Below are 22286 nucleotides of genomic sequence, written 5' to 3'. Positions count from 1 at the left end.
CAACAGCCTTTCAAAACCAAGCACCTGAGCTACCCAGTCTGGATTGTGAGTTTCATTCCAAAGAAGACCTGAAAGCTCCATGCCCTCACTGCTTGCAAAGACTTCCCTCAAAACTAATGGAAGCAAAAGAGCTTCTTTAGATACATGAGCTTTGCTGGTGATTTTAGCAGTCAGATTAAATTCAGACCACCCTGTTCTTCCCTCTAAAATAAAGAGGCCGAGGACTGATGTTGCTTCTGAAATAAGCTAATGCTGCTATAACCATCAAGGCTGCATGCACAATGCTGCCCTTAAAACATACTGTAAAAAGACCCACTTTATGTAAATTAACCAGCCTCTAAAGGTTTTGCTTTAACTATAACTCTGATCATTGACTGCTCTAACATCCGTATCTCGGGAAACTGTGAATGCACCAGGGAAGCAAACACTCAGCAAAAACAACAAGCAGAAAGTAACACCCCTCACTTAGAACACAGAAGTAACAGAGATGCTTTCCCTATGTCCTGCAATTCAACAGCAGTGCATCCCTTTGCATTTCATTGACTGAGGGCCAAAAAGAACCCTATGAAAGAAAAGCAGCTGGGAAGCCTTGCCAGGCACACACCGGAGGCCACCTGCACAACAGCCACAGCAGAACAACTGAGGTTCAAAATGCACACTTGTTTCCTGATGCGTGAGTAAGTGGATGCCAGGTTAAGTACATAATTATTTATGTGCTGCTATCCATCACCAGGATTAATCCAGGCACTTGGCTCTGCAATTAGGTTCTCATCACTCATTTTGAGGCTACTTTACCACAACCACAGCCAACTTGTCTTTGTATAAGAGGAAATAGCCATCTCCTAGATAACATGCAGTACGAGGTATTCCTCCAGCTCTGTATTATTATTTTTACTTCACCAGACACACCTACAACTTCTCCCAAGCTCAAAGTCACCTCCTGTTGGACAAAAAAAACCTACTTTTCTCCTGGAATTTCATTAGCCCAATTCCTGCATGCCACACCTCAACAACAGCAGTCACAATATTCACGTTACAATAGAAAACACTGTTTCCAGGCAGTATGGCTTTTCAGAACAACAGCAGATAAACAGATTTTCTTCTGGGTTTCTGTCTTGCAAGGCTACAAACTGTGCAAGTGCTTTCCACTTGGTTCCAATCTGCCCTATCAATCACCTGACACGGTGTGAACGTGACTGTCATGGTGCAAATGTGACTTTTCTCTCTGGATTCCAAAGTCTCTCTGCTTTTAGAGGAGCAGCAATATGCCAGGAAGCCACTTTACACTTTTATATCCTTGCTCTAGTATTGTAAGAAAACAAAAATAAGACCAAAAATTTTCTGGCAGAAAATAGCAGGCAGATAACCAGGGAAACTGCAATAGCTTTGCAGCCTTCTTAACTTTGCTTGATTAAGCCAAAACATGTCAACAAAGAGTGAAAATAGGAGGACAGGATGCCAGGAGGCCGGGCAGGTGGGTGATCTGCTTCAGTCTGAGAAAGAAGCTGAATGCTTGAGGTCACCTTTCTAACAGAAAACTGCAGAATACCACGTCTGAGCAAAAAGAAAACAATACAATACAGATCCTTCTGCCCTTCCAACAACTCTTATTATTCAGTTAGATCTTTTCTGCTAACAGAACGTCTGCTTTGATGTAGACATTTACCTGTGTTCCAAGCTGCAGGCAAGATTCACTGCTCACTCTCTCTGTTGCTCCTAACACAGCACTACGTTCCCATAAGCCCTTCCAATCTGCAATCTTGTTAAATTTCCTTCCTTTCCAGTCCTGCTCACAGAGGTTCTCCAAAAGCAGCACTACTAATTTGGGAGTAAAGCAGGTTTCCAGCCTTGCCCTCCAGACATACTATTTTACAAATAAAAATTAGCCAGATTTTGAAACAAAATATGAAGAACATCAGCATGCACAGCACTTCATTTGGGGACTAAAAATGGGAAGAGACAACTCGAATTTCAGTCAACAGTTCTACAAACTCTATCTACAGAAACTCACTTTGATGAATAACAGCACAAGCATTTCCAGTATGTCTGATACTGGCATCCTTTTCCCTCTAATGAAACCTCTGATTTAGGATCATCCAAGAGCCAGAATGCAGATCCAAGATGATGACTCTGCATTCCAAGCACATGTTGAGTGTGCTCATTTTTAGAAGTCACCTCATTAGAGTATTTATCCATAATTCATCTGCAGCTCCAAATATGCTTCCACAAAAGCACAGAAGCCCAGATGCGCCAGGACCTGGAACGGTTACTGGTCATTACCTTCACCAATCATGAAAACACTGTGAAGTAAAGCACCTGGACTCAACCAAATGTGAGCAAGACATTACAGTCATTCAAAGACAGGAGGAGGCTCACAGATGCACAGATGCTCTCTGCACCAGCAGACATGCACCTCTGTAACTTCCAGTACATGGTTTATGCTGCACCAAGCAGCACTTACAACGGCTTCTATAAATACCTTTCCTACAAAGCCTGGCTAAAGTAGGTTAGGCTTCAAGTGCAAGAAACTGCAATCAGATTAAGATTACTTCTCTCAGACTAGAAACTCCTATCAGCAAAGTCCTAAGAACGAGGTCTCTGAAATCCAACGTTAACCTACAGCATTTATTATCCCTGATGCTACCCTTCGTGGAAATACCATCCATATGAATAACCATAAACAAAGTTAAAATGAGCCTTGGGAGCAGATCAGTCATGTTAAAAGAGCTTAAATCAGACAATGGACAAGTGTTACACCCTGAACTTAACAGAACACCCCTACACGTGCACACTGTGACAGGCAGGCAGTTCTCTGCCCAGAGAGAATGGAACAGTAAAGTGAGAAGTCACCTTTCCACCAAAACCGAAGTCCAGGCAGCCTCTAGCAGAGCATTAACATACCACTCAGCCACAGCACAACGCCAAGGTAAATGAAACACTGATGGAGAGAACCTGGAAAGTGCATTTGTTCCATGCAGCTTCACCTGGTCAGCATGCGAGGCACCTGGAGCCCTTCCTGATGTAACACAGTAATTAATTATGCAAAGGACTATGCCAGGTGCCTTTTTCTGTAATAAAACAGAACACCAAATTATAAAGTACATTGTGAGGAGGAGCACTGGGCAGGGACTGGCTGACTTCTTTTTTTTTCTTTTTAATTTTAGGTGCATGCACCTAAAAAAGCAAGGGAAAAAATCTGCCCTTGAGGCCTTTGCTTAAGGTCAATGGAAAGGATTTAGCTTCTTTGGATAAAGCAACAAGTATGTTTCCATCATCCCTCTGATTCCCTTATGCCAGAAAAGTGGCAACGTCAATCACAGCTGCATCCCACCGGCTGTTACACACCTTGGCACAGCACAGAGCCCCACTGCCCTGTGCTGAGTGGAGTGGCTGGCACTAGGAGTGCAAGGCGTTTTCCATTTGAAGGCATGGTTATCCCCAGGGGAGGAGCTGATTCCGTTCACCTCAGGGCTGTCATATCAGGTTTTTCAATTTGGAACACAACAGATCGCAACTGGGTCTTGCTGGAAACAAGAAACACCAGGGGTCAGCAAGCACTCCTTTGCTGTCCTAGGAAAGAACAAAGAAAGCCCTTGGCCATCAGGCACCTCCTGACACCCAGCTTTGGATCTGCTCAAGTAGGGGCTCAGCATCACAGATCTCATCCTTGTTTCTAAGTCCAGGAAAGCTGAGGTTCTTATTCATCCTGTGCTGCTGAACTGCAAGGCAGGCAGTGAAGAACCAGGCAGTGCTGGTATCAGCCCACAGACCAAGGGCCACATAATGGTGACACCGCTGCAACTCTGTCATCTGGTTTTACTTTCAAGCTATGACAAGTACATCGAGCAAATTTAAGAAAATGGATCACACTGTTTTGAGACAGATGGTTCAAAGTGGACAGTGGGAGGCTGAGAGGAACATCATGGAAACCTTTCCGAGCTGTGGATAAACCAAGAGTTAGCAGTATGCGCTATTTTCCACCAACTGGGTGGTGAAGCAGAGCATGCGTGAAAATACTGCACTAATGTGCACAAATAAAGCGTTGTGAACAACTGGTGCTAGGTGACCAGACTCGTACTGCAGCAAGCATTTACCACAGCTGCAGCAAGAAAGGGGGATGCTTTGACCCAGGCACTGAGATCCTTCACCACTTAACCACTAATTCCATTAGAAAAAGCCCTCTGTAGCATAAGGGCAGCAGGGCTCCGTGTTGTGACGGGATCTTTGTGACACATGTTTGTATTTCCAAATACTACCACCTGATAACTGTGCATAGCTAAAAATACACCAGGCCAAAATTTCAAGTTAGGATCTGCTCCAAGTGAGCTCGTTTCCTTCTTCGTGAGCTCCCACATGTCCTGTTCTTTTGAACATCTAGCCATTAGACTTAAAAACCCAAGAAGGAGATGACTTTCTGAAAACATGGCCTCAGCTGCAAGCTTTTTTTAAAAACATGTTTATCTACCTGCATTCACAGAACCACAGAACACCTCAAGTTGGAAGGGACCATTAAGGGTCACTGTGCCCAAACCCCAGCTCCGCACAGCACCACCCAAAACCCAAATCCTGCGCATGAGAGCAGCGTCCCAGTGCTCCCTGAGCATCAACACTGGGGCTGTGCCTACCACCCAGGGCATCTGATCCATGCCCAGCACACTCTGAGGTAGGCTGTTTCCCTGACCCCCCCTAGCTCCACACCATTCCCTCAGACCCTGTTGCTGTCCCCCGAGGGACACTGGGAAAGATTTTGCAGTGTTGCATTAGGAAAGGTGCTGTTCTGTACCTTAAAACCTTATCCATGTGCTACATGGCTCCCAAAAACATTTTTGCTTAGTTCTACTAAATTACAGTGGAATGCTGAGCAACTGCTAAACAACAAATCAGAAAGCAAAGAAAGCGAACACATGAAAGGTTTCAGCCATCTTTGAAGGTACTTTATTATTACTATTAACTCCTCCTTCAAAGAACTTTTACCTGTTTAAACCCAAGTCATTTTTTTTGCTAAGCTTCATTATGGTACCTGCAGTCATGCACAGATCTATTTTCATACCTCTCCAATGTGCAGTTTTGGAAAAAGACACATCTTCATTCAGCAGGTAAGAGCTACACCTGCAAAGCACTTCCCTGAATTACTTTGTTCAACCCCTTCTTTGCATTGATACCCAGTAGAAACTGCCAAGCACATCTATAACTCCAGGTATTTCTCAGCACCAAAATAACTCTGGCCTGACAGGCACACAGAGGCCTTACTAAGCACAGCCAAGCTGCCCTACCAACACCAGCTCTTCGTTTCAGATTTCTAACGGGGAAAAAAAAAACAAACCAAAAAACACTGCCTTCCATGCATGCTCATTAAAAACAATAAATATATTGAGATTTATGCTGTCTTCTGAAGCCTGCAATATCAATTAGCAATGTAGCATATTGCTATGGGAGCAGTCCCCTTGTACACTGCTGTCAGACAATACAGCAGAAGTCTTCATTTTTGTTAGCAAAGATCAATACAGGGGAACATGACAGTGCTGAAAGTTCTTAAGTAGGAACTGAACAGCAGCACAGAACCAAATCTGGTCCAAACCAGAATTTCTGCAACAGTCAACTCCATATAACATCACATAATCTCCTGGGGCTGGAAACAGCACAGAACTCAGCAGTTGCTGCAGCTCTTAGCAGAGAACTTGGACCATAACTGGGGAGAGGATGAAACCACAGGAACCAATCGATTCAGATCAGTAGCTCACCTGGGGTATTTTTCAGAATCCTAATGAAAGCAAGAACTGTACAGAAAGTAAAGAATATAAAGAAACTAAGAGCTGCATTGATCTGTGGCGTAGGAAGTTGAAGATTTTGTGGTTTTCCTTTCTTGTAGGCTTCTAGATGAGTAAAATCCCAGCATTTCTGGCTCCAAGGAAATGGAACACACAAAGACCTTGGCTCCAGCATACAACTCACAGTCCAGGAGAGAGTGAAAGGAGCAATGCTACCTCCTTCACAACACTATTTATCAGTCACCCTAGAACCAGAGCATTAAATCAGACATGTAACATACCTGACTGTAACCCACAAAAGCAGCTCCCTCTGCAAGAAATTCCACCTCACCTTCTTCTAAGACCACTATTTCTTACTTCTTTTTCCTTTGCATTTCTTGGGCAGAGCGCATGGGGATCACATGGCCTTGAATGCTCACTGCTATAGAAGGAATTCTGCATGAATGTGGAAATAACCCCATGTAGCCAACCAAAACCTATGCAGCCATCATCTCCCAGACCATCTAACTGGGAAGTTCTCAGCTCTCAGATTTACACTGGGCCACCAACAGGGTGCTCTGGTTGCTCTGAGTAGCAAGGAACTGACCACAGGCTCAAAGACTCGTTTGGATTGGAAAAGACCTTCAAGATCATCAAGCACATCCAGACCACGTCAAAAGCCAGGCCCTGGAATTATTAAACCAGTGCTGGCCACCTGCCACCAGCCTGGGGCAGAGTTCAGTGAGCAAGGATGCTCACAGGGCTGGAGGTGACTCATCTGAAGGCAGATTAAAGAGCAAAATCTGTCTGTAGCCTGTTGCAGGAAGAATACACGCAATGTCTACATATGACCTGTGTAAAAAGGAAAGAGGGAGCTCCTACAGAAAAGAAATCCACAACAATGGCAGACAGGAAAATCCTTCTGGCCTGAGACCCACTCTGCAGCCTGACACAATGAGGTGAAACCTTAGAAACAGAAGGCCTTACAGACACCTTCACCACAGCACAGTGCTTCTCCATCAGACAGAACACCAGTCAGTGCTGCAGTGAAGGGACCTTTAGGGATGAGTACAAACATATATGAGAATTTAAAGGGACTCCAACCTACCATTCTGTGTCATTCTGTAACACCCTCGCTTGGCACACAGGACAGCCCTGGTACCTCTGCTAATGCCCTTGTTTCTTTAAAAACAACCACAAGAAAATCTGGAAATGCCCTGACCACGAGCAAGCAGGAAACTGGACAACATGCATGCTTGGAGATTGCTCTTCAGCAATGTGTTCCTTTAATCCATAAGTCTCAGGTGCCCCTTGAAGTGCATTTTGTACCAAACGCAGCGTGAATATCAAGTCAGAAAGAGCACTCAGAGCAGGAAAAGTTACAAACAGGAGGCTGACTGGTTATCAGAACAGCACCAGAGAAAGCAGCCAACGTGAAACCTCACAAACGAGCAGGTCTTGCTGCCATGAAGTGCAGTGGCTGCCACTTCACACACAGCATGGTTACAGAAACCCTGTATGGCAGCCAGAGCTGAACAGCAAGCCCGCAAGGATGTACTCCATCACAGAGTCCCTTTAATGTTACATTAACTCTACAGTGTCTAAGAAGGAGAAATAAAATTACGGTGAGAAGCAATCGTAATACTGAAATCTCAGAAGCACGTCTTAAAGAGTTTTAATGCTTGCAACCCCTTAAAAACAAACAATCAAACAAAAACAACACAAAAGAAAGAATAGGCCCTGACCACTTCCCTGCCTCTTGCAGGCAGCAGTGTTTATCTCTCAGCACACAAAGTTATCAGCAAACTACAAATGCTGCCCTGAGCAGTGTGCAGGCCCAGCCAGAGTGCAGGGAAGCGGAGCTGCTGGGACATCCCCTCTGAACACAACAGCCCAGGGAAGCAGAGAAGCCATGCTGTCCCACTGGGGCCATAGGAAGCTGATCCGCTGCAACCTTTCCCCCTCGTTCAGGGCTTTATTAATAAAACAGTGCTTTACTGCCTTGATCTCTCAAAGGCAGCTCAACAGAAAATCAACAGCCTCACCTGACAGCACGCAGATGAAGAGAAATAAAACACAGCAGCTCCCACCGTTCCCACTAAGAGCTGGGAAATACAGCCTAAAAACTCGTCTGTAGAACAGAAAGCCAAAGTAGGTACGAGGATCCACTAACGTGTGAATGCTTTCATTACAATCTCCTTCTAAATCAACGTGACATGTATACACAACATGCACAAAGTCGGCTAATATTCCTAACGCTTTAAAGCCTTGTTTAAAGAAAAGAATACAATTACAATATTCCTTAGGGGATAATTTGGGCAATCAAACTGTCACTTCATAACAGTCAATGGTACTTTAAAGGAAAACACTACATCAAAATCTGTCTTTGCTGTAAACAATGTCTGGCACAAGGAAACCCTTTATTTTCTTCGTCAAGAGAATTTTCCTGATCTTGTACCTTCCTAACAGCTGACTCCATACTGCCCTCATTCCAAGTCTAAAAGAGAAATCAGCTGCCATCGCTGCAGCTCTCTGCCACCTCTTTGGGCTGGCACCCACTGCTCACACTGCTGCTTCTGCTCCAGCAGTGACACCAGTAAGACCAGTAAGGACCACCTGGGATGCACAACAGAGGTAACTTCACAGAAGCACACCTCTCCAGGAAGCAGATCTGCACTCTGCAGCTGGGATGCTCCTACAGGTACATGTCCTGTGCTGCTGCCTCTGCCCTCTGTGCAGCCCAAGCCACAGCACTCACCAGGCGGCCCTCAGCACCAAAGTACCCATGTACGCTGTGTATCCAACTCCATGCATCCAGCCCCTCTTACGTACTGCAGTGTTCTGACAGGTAGGCACTAGGTGTTCACAATGCTCACAGCCTCTCTCAGCTCTGACCTACCTGTGCTCAGATTTCCCAGCTCACAGCTCAGCAAAGCCATCTAACAGAGGTGTTTGGATCCGGGTGCACAGCCGCATGGAGCTCCCAGCACCACACCATGCAACCCATCCCCAGGGCATGGCTGGGAAGTGCACCACAGTGAGACAAGCAGCACTAATGGCACTTCAGGAGCTGGGAACGTGAACAAATTGCACCTCAAAGAAAAGCGATATAGGAAATATGCTGAGATCTGAGAAGGTTTTGTCACCTGCTGTCCTTAAGTCCACACCAGCAGCCCCACACAGCCTGAAGATGAGCTGCATGGCTGCCTCCTGCCCCCAGCAATACCGCTCACATATCCTCCCTATGCCTTTGGGTGATAATGCATTCAGTAAACACATCAACCAAAAAGAACTTGCTGCTGTTTTGTGGTTGGCTTATTGGAGCCTCAGAGATCATCTACTCCTGCATTGGGCAAATGACAAACCCTCTTCCCTGCAAACCCTACTGCCAGTTTGCTTGCAGAACTACCAACCATCAGACCCAGCTGCCAAGCACTGCAAAATCTCGTTATTCCACAAAACCTCCTGATGACAAAACCTTTTTTTTTTCCCCCTCTGAAACATCATTTTTCATTTTATTCCAGATTTCAGCCAACCCAGCATGCAAGGGCTGTCCATTGCTGACAACAGATCCCAGCTCCAGATGAAAGGCTCTGCTGTGGAAATAACTAAAACCCTGCAGAAGCATCAACAGTGTTTTTAATGTGCCGAATGACCACAAACTGCACAAGACTGAATACAAAAGCAAAACACTGTTCTAAATAAATATTAATCAACTTCATTCAACTTCCAGGTGTCATCCAAAATACTGCACACCAGTGGCTGTCAGCAGCAAATGCCACTGCAGCTCCATCCCACCTCCACAGCCATTAACCACTGCATGCAGCTCAGCAGCCAGCTGCTCCCTTTGGGTGCCTGATGCCTTCCCAGCTCTCTTCACATTTCATAGTTGTCATCTGGGCAGTTCACCAGAGAAAGTCAAAAATTCTGACTCTGATTCTGCCACACAAGCCTAATTTGCAAAACAGGCTTGTATGTTCCATGCTAACAGAAAACTATTAAAGGATAAAAGTGTATTAACACTATTGATACTGTTGATACTATAAGACACATGGGCCTGCTCCTCTCCATGTCATGGGAGCCAAAGTCCTTGGATTTTCTATACACAGGTCTGGTCTGTGCAAGCTACACAAAGGTTTTTCTATACACAGGTGCTTCAAGAGAAATCTGTCTGAACAGTGGTCACAAAGTATATACTGAGATAACCCAAACCACCGACTAGTCAAAAATCAGTAGTTCTCTCTGTAGATATTACAATTGCTGTAACAAATACGCATGACAAGCAAAATGAAAAAAATTATCTGAACGCAAATTCAAAGAAATGCACAGCGAACAAATTTCCACAGTTCAGGATAAGAAGAGACTTGGTTTCTAGCAAAGCTAACGCCTTATTGAAGGTGGTAGTTTGACGGTATGACAGAGCAACACAAAACATAAGGCAATGACAGAATGAGAATATTGGTTCTGCAGAGCTTCCATTAGTCACCCCAGGCTGGCACCACTCCTTCACATGCCATTGTGAAGAGGCACAGACAGAAATCTCCATGAAGGCAGGACAGATGCTGGCTCTTAAGATGACAATCTGAGGTGCTCACGGATTATACTCCTCACACCCGTGTGAAGAAACACAAGTCAGGTGTTGGGTCAGTGCAAGTTTTAACAAGCAGGAATCCAAGAGCCAAACCCCACCTAGCTGGTATTTCACAGCAGTTTAGCAGACAGCACGTTTCCACACACCATCCGTTCAGCTGCGTGCTCCCACAGCACTGCTCTCCTGTTACAGGTAAAGCAGTACAGTAATGAGCAACCTCTTCAATGGTTTAATTGAGCTTTGTTTTACCAGAAGTGTGAAAAATGGAAGCTCTCTTAGGAGAAGGACTGCCATAGTAGGTTAGTTGGAACAGAAAGTGGATACATTCCCAGTACCAAGATTGATATAAAAAGCAGGATAATACTATAAAAATGTGTAGCTTACTTTGTGCCTTTTCACAGAAGTTTATCTGAAAGCCTAAAGCAAAAGATACAAGTTATTGTTCATTTACTGCAAGTCAAAGGAGCGCATCACTTAAGAATCATGTTTCAAAATTCATTAATTAACTCTAAAATCATACATTAAACAAGTTTATTAGATTAACAAACCGCGTTCTTTGATTGTAGAGCAATCCCATCATTTCAGGATTCACCATTTCATAAAGCAGTCTCAAGAGCACAGAGATGGGTTTATTTCATGTAGCTTTAGTTTCCTTAAGGTGTTAATAAAATTCAAACCATAACAACTGGGGGATCATTGCGAGAAAACTGCTTGAAAAGAACTGTGATGAGAGTCTGGTGGTAAAAGGTAACACACTTGAAAACTAAACAGGTTGTTTTGTCCCCCAAAAGTCAAAGTGCTCCTCAGCGCTGCTCAGTGATATTTGGGCACATATAGTCTGCCTGGCTGCACATGCTGGGGGCAACCACATTTTAGAGCTGGCATGGCCACGCTGCAACCCTTCTGCAGATAACCCAGCAATGTCTGAAAGAGCCACCAACGATCCATCAGACTCCAGTGCTGCAGGTACCAACACACACGCACACCACCTCTGGAAGCTGCTGGCTTCCATTTTAGAACATTTTATCTTGGTATCATCTGCAGTGCACCATGTTATGTTCACGCAACACGTTTCCACTGTCAGCTGTGGACTTCACTGTGATGCCTACTGTGACTGGTGTCCCCTCCCACCTGCAGCCTGAATAAGAATTAATTGGTTTTAATCACTGTTCTATCTACTACAGCATGCAAAATCTTAAAAAGAACCAAAGAGCAACAAAAGTAGCCTGGCAATATGTTAGAGAGCAAGAAGAAAACAAGACCTGTAATTCAAATTACCCACTTAAGTCTACCAATGTTAATATTAAAACTGAAATTAAATGAATAACAATAATATAAGTGTATCAGTCAAAATTTTAAAAATGCCTCAGCCAGGCACCTGGCTGGCAGGATAACATCCAAATGCCAAAAGGGGAAGAAAAAACAGTATTTTATTCCACAAGAGAAGTTCCTTTTCCTCCCTACAAAAGCAGCTCAGCTTGCCAGTTCGCTGTTTTGCCTTGGAATTTCTTCCCATTCTTCTGGCTCAGCCCTGCACCTCTGCTTTGCTCAGTGTTTCTTTCTCAGTTCCCAGCTGAGGGACAGGCATGCATGCTGCCAAGCAGTTCAGCTGCACTATGGCTGTTAAAAGAGATACTCCGATTACATTATGAAAATGAAGTTCAGAATCGTCAATGCCACTTCAACCAACTGCTAGTTTTCTTTCTGATTGTTGCTTTCCTTTCAGCCACGTTCTTAAAAGCTGCCATGCCAGACATGATTCTTTTGAGTGCCATACAAGTGTTTTTTTATTTTTATTCAAGGTCCCTCAACTATGGGAATACATAAGGCTTTGCTGTTGAAGAAATGAGCACTACAGCATTAAAAATAATAAGTCCTCAAGCCCATTGGCTTTTAAAAGCCCCTGGAAAAAAGTCCCACCCCTGTGCAGAGGGCAGGCAGGTCTTCAGCACGGAAGGAGCCTGGGAGTCTGCCCAGCTAATCCCCTCAGTCTCGCACTGGGTAACAGAAGACCGCTGCAGAAATACCAGCCAGTAGCCCCAACACAGATCCAGCTATCTTCTTCCCTTGTCCTCATCCCCATTAACTCCTTCACACTCAGAGATCCTTCAAAAAGACAATCATACATCAGTTCTGCATACAACTTGAGTGCCATACGGTAACATCAATGTATCCCCCTACCTGTGAATATTCTTGCAAGGATGTCCGAGCAGTACAAAGAAAACAGCCTTCAACCCTCCCAGCCGTCTGAGTGCAACCAACAGCAGCCAGAAGCGACGCTGCTCGTCACCTGCCTCAAGTGAAAACTGACCTGAAACACATGGTTTAAGACTGAGGTTTCTCGACTATGGTCAGACTCTCAACTTTCAGCGAAGATGCTGTTTAACACCACACCAGAACCAGGGATGCTGCACTCATCTGTGTTCGGGGCTGATCCAAACCCGGGGCCAGCACGGCCTCCTTCTGTGGCTGCAGCTCTCACTGTAGCCCCGAGGCAGCATAGGGTGCAGCAGCTGCAGGCACCACCCTGCACCCAGCCTTGTCCTGCCACGTGAAGGCTGCAGGAAAACGACAAAATAAAATTCCAGAGTCACTGCAGAAATACTTCCTAACACTGAGAACAGAGAATCCATTTCCTGCAAAGGGTGGCAGAGGTTGGTTCCCTCAGCCCAGCCAAAGGCGTGTCAGGACAGAACACTGAACTGCATCCAAGTACAGGGCATTAAGAAAGGAGTAGCAGCACGCATGTTGAAAATTAAAGATGACAGAAGATCAACAGTTACAAAGTTGTCCTGAAATCAACACGGTCTGGTCACTGACACAACGTTTCTACCTACTGACTGAAATCTTTCAGTTGTCCTCTGGAAACCGGAGCAGCATCTAAACTGCTTGGAAGAGGACCTGGATGCATTCACAAGGAGTCAGTGGCAGAAAGGCATCCTTACTGGAGACAACACATGAAACTGCGTAGGATCTCTGGGGCACACAGCTTGTTAATACCTGTATGGGACAGCACAGGGTCACTGTGCCAGCCATGCTGCAGCTGCTCCTGGCAACATGCGTGCACCAGGAAGGAATGCTCCACCTGCATTCCCCCTCTGAGATTTTATTTTAAGAGAAGTTTTCTTCTCCTGACTGCTCAGCAATCAGCCACTTTGCCTCTCTGCTCTGGACTTCCAGTCTTGACCAGTTACACTGAGTGCTTCTGATCATCCTCATAGTCCATCTTCTCCCCTCATTCCTGCCTTCCACCCGTCGAAGTTTCCAAGTAGGATGTGAGGAAAGACAAGGACATCAAAGGCAGGGCAAGGCTTCCAACTGCTTGGCATAAGCCCAGGTCCTGCCCTGACACTGCTCCATGGAGGAAACAGTCTTCACAGGAAAACTCGGACAGGGCCTCACCGCTCCCCAGAAGGGATTTCCAAATGCAACACTTTTATCTCATTCCACAGCCCCTCCCAGGTCAAAGAAACACCGCCATGCGTTATTAAAAGAAACTGTTTTATCTTTGTCCACAAACCTCTTCAAAGCACAAACACTCTGCTCCCTGGTCCAAAATCATACCTAATTCAGTTCAAAGAACTCTTCCAGAGAATCAGGTCCAAAGCAAACCATAAAACTCTCTTGGTCTACAGAAAAAATAAAGCCTGGACAAAATACGATAAAAAGATTGATTCCCTTTTAGCTCAGCTGTCTACTCCCAGCAGCTGTTCTCCTGCCGCCATAGGGCATCTCCTGAAGCATCTCAAGAAGATCAGATCAATTATTCAAGACACAGACTAACTCCTGGTGCTTGGATTCTTTGTTCACCCCATGATCAGTGCAAGTTGTCTGATTCTTGAAAGGCTCACTTTGCCTCCAGGAAAGGCCACACTCAAAAGCCTCAACTTGGATAAGAGGAAATCAATCTAACAGCTACTAAATATGCGATTTGTGCAATATACATATTTCCTGTGTCCCTAGATGCTCATACAGAAGTTAATAGGCCATACCCTGCTAAGCACAAAGTTACCACACATTCATGAGAACTGCACCTTCTCTCATTTCAAAGCAGAACTGGGAGGCAGACAGGGAGAGGACGCTTGGCAGCACCACGCTATATTTCCTCAGTAACAGCAACAGGGTTTGCTCCACTGAGGCCATGGCCTCGGGAGGCAAGGTCACATATTTTGGAAGATGCTTTGTGTTATCACATGATGATCCTGACACAAAACAGCGATGTCTATGGAAGGAGCAGGCACCCAGCAGGCTGTGTGAAGATTTCTGCAAGGATCTTCACTTAGTTACAGTCCGATCTTCTCCCAAAACCATGCACAACAGCACACATAAAGTTAAAGAAGTCTGTGATATCTCACAAAAATCACAGCTGAACCATTCAACTTAACCATAGAGAGACATAAGCACAGTGCTGCTGCACAAACTGCAAAAAACTAAGAGGCACCCAAGTAGACCATGAAACAGATGGCACAATTTAAAGCCTCCCCTCAACACCAAAAAAGAGGCAGGCAGTAGGGACCCCAATATCCTATTGCAGGAGCCCACTATACACAGTTTAAGCTAACTTAAAATAGAGCAAAGTGAAAAGTTAAAACTGAAATCAGGCATGATTTCTGCCTGGAATGCTGGCTCCCAGATGCAGATGCCCACACCAACACAACGCTTCTGCCTAGGTTGTGCTCCATTACTGAGCAGAGCAAGCTCTCAGTTCTCTCTCTCACCCTTATCATCGCTTCCAAGTATATCCGGCTACCAACGTTTCTCCAACATTAAACCACACAGATGACTGCCATCCTGCCTCACTGCAGGGTCAGGGCTGCTATCCCCTGTGGGACAGGAGTAGCTTGGCCAGGACAGCGCAGGTGTCATTAAGTCAAAGAGGCGCAGAGAGGGTGCACACAGCCACAGGTTCCTACAGCCAGCCCACTCTGAATGCCAAAGTTCAGTTGCACTAAAAGGGCTGAGCCTTGGAACCTTTTCCAGACACCCTCCAAATGGATGTGCCAACACCAAAGACCCACATGCACAGAGGGACAGCCCTGCTCCAGCTGTTCTGGGGTCTGAGCCCCACAGAGGCACTGCGTTCAGGTGCTCTGTGAGCTGAACTGCAGAAGTGCAGGCAAAGCGTTTCCCTGGGGATTTACCATGAGTTAACTACCGCACATTAATTAATACAGCTACAGCAACATTTATTTTTTTTTTTAAAGGGAAGCTTTTTTTTCAATTTTTTATTTTTCAGTGACCAACAGGCACTGGCTGCATTTACCTACTGCTCACACATTTCTGCTGTGATACTAAAGAGATGTGATTGCCAGTTCAGGGCCCCAGAAAAGGGCTGCCAGCACCTATCATTACTGATCAACCAAAATGATATGAATAAAAATCAGTTTAAACATGTAATAAATACTAGACCAGTTCACTTAAAGATGCAGGTGACCAGCATCTTGACAGGGACTGAGTTTCTCTTTGTAGGAGAGATGTTAGAACCAAATCACACAGCATCAGGTTCAACTCCTCTCCTAGTCAGACTGTACAGCAATAACAACCCATCCTGAGCAGGAAGCCACAGAAACACCCATATGCCCCAGGAACTAGGTGACAACCCCAGTCAGAAGGAAGATGTTAAGCTGGCAATGCCAAGTCCATTTTCCTCTACTCAGCACAGCCATCTCCACCTCCCCACAGGGGATGCTGTGGTCTCAGCACACAGACAGAAGAGCAACAAAAATAAGCATAGCTTATTACTTTAAATAAGGTACATCAGATCCAGCACCTTTTGAAAGACAGTCCATATCAACTCAACCAAACCTTTGAGAGAGTGCCAGAAGCAGAACATCCATTCAGACATTTCTGTACCTTAATAAGCATGACTGTGGTGAAACTTGGATGGCTGTCTGCTGTTGACTCCTGCCCACAAGGCAGAGCATGACACAAACACCCCAAGCAGATTCTTTCCCAGTTTTTCCTTCCAGACCCTAATGCCTATTGCAGCCACCGCTCCCACTAAGGAGCAAACCTCCACAGCATTTTATTAAGCTGAAATCCAACAGATGATGCCTCACTTCAAATCATGCCCAACTACAAGACACTAACAAGGTGATTATATTTGTCTCATACATGCATGGCTTGATGCAGATACGCAAGTATCCACATAATCAATGTTTTACTCTGCAAACATATAGACCATGGATTGATTTAAATTGGGGAACAATTTCTTAGTAAAATTAAGTTCAGAAAGTTGGGGGGAAGGGCTTAGAGGTTGGTTTTTTTTTGGTTTCCTCACAGCACTCCTCTCTCCCACCACATGGTCCTTGTATTGACAGACAGTGCTGTTACCCCTGTCAGTTTCATCAGCATAAAGTAACAGACAGATATCCTACTTCTTGATGAGACTTAACTAGCATTTTTTGACTGCCCCTGTAACAGAAAAGCAGATATATTGGAAATGTCAGCTGATTACAAGTAAACCAAAATGGAAAGCTGAAATGCAAAACTAATCCTTAGCGGGAAAGGCACAGAAACACACAGGAGTGCACTCAGACAAGCACACAGACAGAGAACAACCACGGCCTGGCAGAGCCACAGCACAGGGATGACCTGGTGGACACAAACTGATTTTCACTGGCTATTCAAACATTGCTTTATACCTAACCTGCTACTCACACTGTTCTTTGCTTCCTGACCACTTTCTTATTCTCCAAATTCCATTCTTTATGGTTCCTTAAGCAAACTGCCATGTATAGAGATACTCATTTCCCTCACTTTCTCCGCAACATCTCACCTCCCTGAAGAAGTAAGTCTATCTGCCAGCCTTTTCCTTGCCCTCTGCCCCCAGGGCCACCACCAGCCACTGTCTGTACACACCCATAAGCCCACTCATTGCTGGCTCTGACCACAGAACAGAAGCAGTACCCACATTGTGCCCTGTTCAGAATCAGCCCAGAAGCACCAGGGTCTTGTCTCCCTCCTGCTGCCAGGAGCTGCCCAGCTCATTCCCTCCATTCATGGAGGCAGCAGCACCAGAAGCAGCGAGTGCTTTGGGAGGTCCTGATTTGCCTCCAGCACTCTTGGGATGCTGAATGCAGGAGATGGATGCATGACACAGTCACATGCCCTTCAGCTCCTACTTGGCTCTGGAGATACAGTGACTGACTCCTCAGCTCTGTTAGAAATAAATTTTACATACACCTTTGAATTAATTAAATTTCTAAATTTTATACCATAATTTTTCAAAGGGCAACTTGCTCCAGTGCGTCACCACCTTGTGTGTGAAAAACTTCCTCCTAATATCTAACCTAAACTCCCCCCTGCCTCAGTTTAAAACCATTCCCCCTTGTCCTATCACTATCCACCTTCATAAACAGTCATTCTCCCTCCTTTTATAAGCTTCCTTCAAATACTGGAAGGCCACACTGAGGCCTCCCTGGAGCTTTCTCTTTTCCAAGCTAAACAAGCCCAGTTCCCTCAGCCTTTCTTCACAGGAGAGAAATGCAAAAATGCTCAGACTACTGTTTTGTTCTTGTGTTTTCATTTTTACACTTTTTAAGACCACTCTCCAAGTGGGATATCATACTTCCACAGAACCTCTGCTTCATCCACAGTACAATGAGGATACAAAATATATAAGACTGTTCCTGGGCTTCTACCACTGCACATAACTAAGAGGGAAAGCAATTTCTCACGCCATCTGTCACCAGTGCACCAAAACAGGCCACTATTTATCCCTCCCCCTCCCCCCAACAAAAAAAAAGAGAAGTAAAACCTATTTTCAATATTTAAGATTCCAGCTCTCCTTTGTCTCTGATCTGTCAACCATGCACTGAACACAGTGCTACGAACTGCACTTGCCAGGGGACGCTCTGGGAAGGATTGAAGTTCTCAGGTGCATGGGCACCAATGGCAAACACCATCAGCCATGGAGACATGGGAATGAAGCTAGACATGCTGAACAAGAAGAGTACAAAGACCTGAAGCAACACTTTGACTGCAAGGCTTGAAGGACTCCAGAAACCAGTGCTGTCAGGGGAGCAAGTGCTCTGCGGCCATGCCAGCTGTGGCAATGGCTCCACTCTTCCAACCACTCGCTCCTATTGCCTCCCTCACAGCAGCAGTTACACAAGGTGGCTCTGAGAATGCTGGAAACTAACTCAGCAAAACTTTTTTTTTTTTCCCTTACTATAATTACTCTGTAGTTTAATGACTTCCCTGCTCTACCTTGTCATACCACTTAAGCCAATTAAACCAATACTGAGGCAGTCCTACTTACTTTTGTCCCCACCCAGCAACACATTCCTGAGCATTCCTTGCATCAACACCCAGCCCCACCACTAGTAAACGCTGGGCATCCCAAAGACAGAACACTTGATGTGTCACTTCCAGCTGATTTGGTTTGTAGCACTCAGCTTGCAGAGACACTGGTGTCAATAGGGAGCCGGTGCCAGGGAAAGCAGGGAAGTACACAGGATGAGGCTGTGGCACTTCACAGGGCAGCAGCACCTGTGCAGATGCCACTGATCCAGACAGAGCCACCTGCAGAGCCAAACAGCCCTTCCTGACTCAGCTCTCCTCATCTTGTGCAGCCAGAGTCCTCATAAGGAGCTCCCTGCCAGCTTCAGGACTTCTCTACTGCTGTGGCAGCCACATGCTCACTGCCACCAGGACTTCTGGAGGTCCCTAGGCCTCAGCTCCTCCCACGGTACCTCAACATATCTGTTCACTTAAGGAAAAAAAAAAAAAAAAAACACAACTGTTTAACACTAGATTTCACTGAAAACACTTGCATGTCATCAAAATGGTCTGTCTCTATGAATTCACACCTAAAAAGGCACTTTAAAGGAACTAAAAAGGAAACGACTGCCCTCCCTCACAGGATATTTCTGTCATTGCAAACTTACACTACATCACGGATCCTCGTGTCTGCACAGAACTAACCTCAGCACTGAAGATACATGAGATTCACAGCAATGATTCATAAATATGGGTCAGGTGGAAGTAAAGGACACAATATAAAAGTTATAACAGCGCTGAAAGATGGCTATTTCTGCTCTTAGCACAACTGCACCTTCAGTCAAGTTTTTAAATCATATACATTACATTAAGAGGTTTGAGACTGTGGTTTTTGAAGGCTGCTGTAAACATGTATGCTATCAATTTCCCAGCACCCAACAGGTACCTCCGTGGTCTGACAAACATGGGACCTTCACACAGCAGAAACCAGAGAGAGTAAAAATCCATCATCTGGTTCCAAGGACACCAAACTGTGTAGTTTTATGTAATCAGCTCTCCACCCAAACAGGTCCCCGTCAGCCTATACATCGGTGCCACCTACCCCAGCAGCACAGAACAGACTTATAGCAAACTGTGCTCTTCTGCCATCACCACAGAGAGCACAACCTTCCCTTCTGGTCTCTTCTAAGAAGGAAAGCGCAAACAGATTCCTTAGTACCACCATCCTCTTATTAAACTAAAAAGTCATAAACCTGCTCTGTGTGGCCTCACTGACACCAGTTAAAACGCTGCTCAAGCAAGGAGTATTTTCTAGCGGTGTAACTTAAAGGAGAGAACTCCAAAGGCATTCACAGCGACTTTCTGAGAAGTGAATACCCACGGCTTTTGCAAGAATACTCTGCCACCAGCCAGAGCAGATGGGAAGGCTGGCAACATTACCTTGCAGTAATAACCGTACGTTTCCATCAAAACAAAACAACAGCAACAAAATCAACCACAAGTTCACCATTAAACTGTCTTTACTTAAACATCTGTCTGCAGACACACACATTGACAGACACGCAGACCCAGGAGGCACTGAGCAGCAGCGAGGATCCCAGTTTGGAGCCGCAGCAGAACGCAGCGCTCCGGGGGCTGCGGCCCACCCACCCCAGGGCTCGGGTCCGAGCGGCCCGCGGTGCATCCCGGCGCACTGCTCCTGCCAGCCCGATCCCCCCATGCCAAGTTCTATGTGGGCAGCGCCGCACACAAGGCACGGCCGCAGCCCGGGGTCTCCTGCGGCACTTTGCCACCCGGGGACGGAGGAGGTCCGGGGAGGGCACAACGCGCAGCGCGCCACAGGGGAGCCAGAGCGAGACTCTCCCGGCCTTTGTTTCGCTCCTCTCGGCCTGTCTTTTCCTCAGCCCCTCCCCAGGGAGCTGCTCGGGGCCGCAGAGCCGCAGAGGAGGGCACCGAGACGGCGGTGGGCCGTAGCGCCCGGCGGGCAGAGCCGCCCGTCCTCCCGGAGAGACCTCGGGCTGCGGCCCGGTTCGGCAGCACGGCGGGAGGGCCGAGCGGCAGCCCCGTGTGAGCGGCGAGCGGGAGGCCTCGGCCTGCGCCCCGGGGGGTGGGTCCCTATGCCGGGCCGCGGGCCCCAGCCCGCCCGAGGAGGGCCCGGCGCGGGGGGCACGGGGCGGCCGGCACCGCCGACCCCGCGGGGGAAGCCCCCGGCAGCAGCCCTAGGAAGCGCCCGCCCCGCTAGCGTGCAGCCCGCGGAGCCCGCCCGCGCCCCGTGGGAGCGCCCCCCACCCGCCCCGGAGCGGCCGCGCCGGGCACAGAGAGACCCGCGGGGCCGCCACGAGACGGCCACCGCCCCCGGGCCGGCCCTGCGAGGCCGCCGGAGCCGCAGGCGGAGCGGGACGGGGAGCCGGGGGTGTGGGGCCGCGCCGAGGCCTAGAGCGGGGAGCGCTGCCCTGCCCGGAAGCGGCTGCGGCCTAGCGCGGGGCTGCTTACCCTGCATGCTGCTGACGGCCGCGTGCGCCGGCGGCCCGCCCGGGCCCGGCCCGCTCCCGCCGCCCGAGCCGGAGCCGCTGCTGGGGCTGGGAGTCGCCATTGTGTGCGCCAGAGACGGAGCGGCGCGGAGGCTGCAATGCAGCAGGGACCCTCCCAGGCAGGACACCTAGAGCCCCGCCGCCGTATAGCAGGCGCCGGAGCCTCGCCGTCCGCCCCCGGGCTGGGGCTCCCGCTTAACCCCTCCCAGGCGGGGCGCCCGCGGCCGCCCAGTACTTTCCGCCGCCGCGGCGGGCCGAGCCCGGGCCGCTGCCTTCCCCGTGAGGTCGACCGCTGGGCCCGAGGTCTGCCGCCCCCCGCCCCGCTCCTCGCTTCCAGGGCGGCCCCTCCCCGCCGCCGGGCCGCTCGGCGTTTGTGTCCTGCCCGCCCCCACGTCCTCCTTCGGAGCCACCTCTACTCCCTTCCCCGGGGGGCAGCGCCCGGCTGCGGGTGGCAGCCGTACGTAGCGGGTGCCTCCGTCTCCTGTCCGCGGTTCCCACCCCGAGCATCCCTGTGCTGCGTCCCTCTTGATTTCTCCTGCAGTGCTCCCCACTAGGGAGACATTGCTTACTCCCACCAGGAGTGGCCGTCATCCCCTTTTGGGCCACTGTGTGCCCTCCAGGAGCCCCATGTGTGCCATGATCCCAATGTCACAGTGTGCCCCACTGTTCCACCCGAAGAACTTCCTTGACCAGGGGTGCACAACCTTCTCATTTCCCTGGTCTCTCATCTCCCTCCTCAGATTGGGCTATCGGTTTGTCCAAGCAGCCCCACATTTCTCAACACACAGCCCTTTCCCTCGCACTGGCATCTACCTGCCAACTTGTCTTCTCATGACTTACCTGAAACCTCTTCCCTGCAGAGTTTAACTTCGTCCTGTGTTTTCCATTACAGCCAGGGCAACAACCTCCTTCTGCTGCTACTGTTGTCATCATTGTCGTTTTATTTCCTCCATTAGCTGCTGTTCATTCCAGCACATTGCATCTGCTTTGTTTCTGATTCTATCTGTAGTTTCATTCTTACTCTAAGGGACAGCACCATGCACCAGGGACAGGAGCAATAATATTTGTCCCAAAAGAGAAGGGCTATCTTTCCAGCCCACCTCTTTCACCTGCAGTAGTCCCTGTTTCTTCATCACAGAAATAATATTGACTTCCTTTATCACTTGAGATCCACTGATGAAAGAGCTGTTCCTG

At 47.5% G+C, this 22286-nt stretch overlaps 1 protein-coding gene across 5 annotated transcripts in view; it reads right to left on the bottom strand.

The window, feature by feature from the left end:
* MAP2K4 (mitogen-activated protein kinase kinase 4) overlaps nt 1-21400 on the bottom strand; it is a 73722-nt gene extending 52322 nt beyond the window's left edge. Inside the window, exons 1-2 of one of the 5 annotated variants that reach the window (XM_015879997.2) lie at nt 21055-21400; nt 10723-10755 (exon numbers count right to left, since the gene is read on the bottom strand). In XM_015879997.2, coding sequence (XP_015735483.1) covers nt 10723-10755; nt 21055-21154 — 133 coding nt within the window. In that variant the 5' untranslated portion in view covers nt 21155-21400. Of the gene's footprint in view, nt 1-3345; nt 4451-10722; nt 10756-21054 lie in introns of those variants that run through there. The other 4 variants (XM_015880000.2, XM_015879998.2, XM_015880001.2 and 1 more) reach the window with 4 other exon arrangements.
* Nucleotides 21401-22286: the final 886 nt, after the last annotated feature.

This window comes from Coturnix japonica, chromosome 18 (assembly GCF_001577835.2).
Source record: "Coturnix japonica isolate 7356 chromosome 18, Coturnix japonica 2.1, whole genome shotgun sequence".
Lineage (NCBI taxonomy): Eukaryota > Metazoa > Chordata > Aves > Galliformes > Phasianidae > Coturnix > Coturnix japonica.
This window is presented reverse-complemented; position numbering and strand designations above follow the sequence as displayed.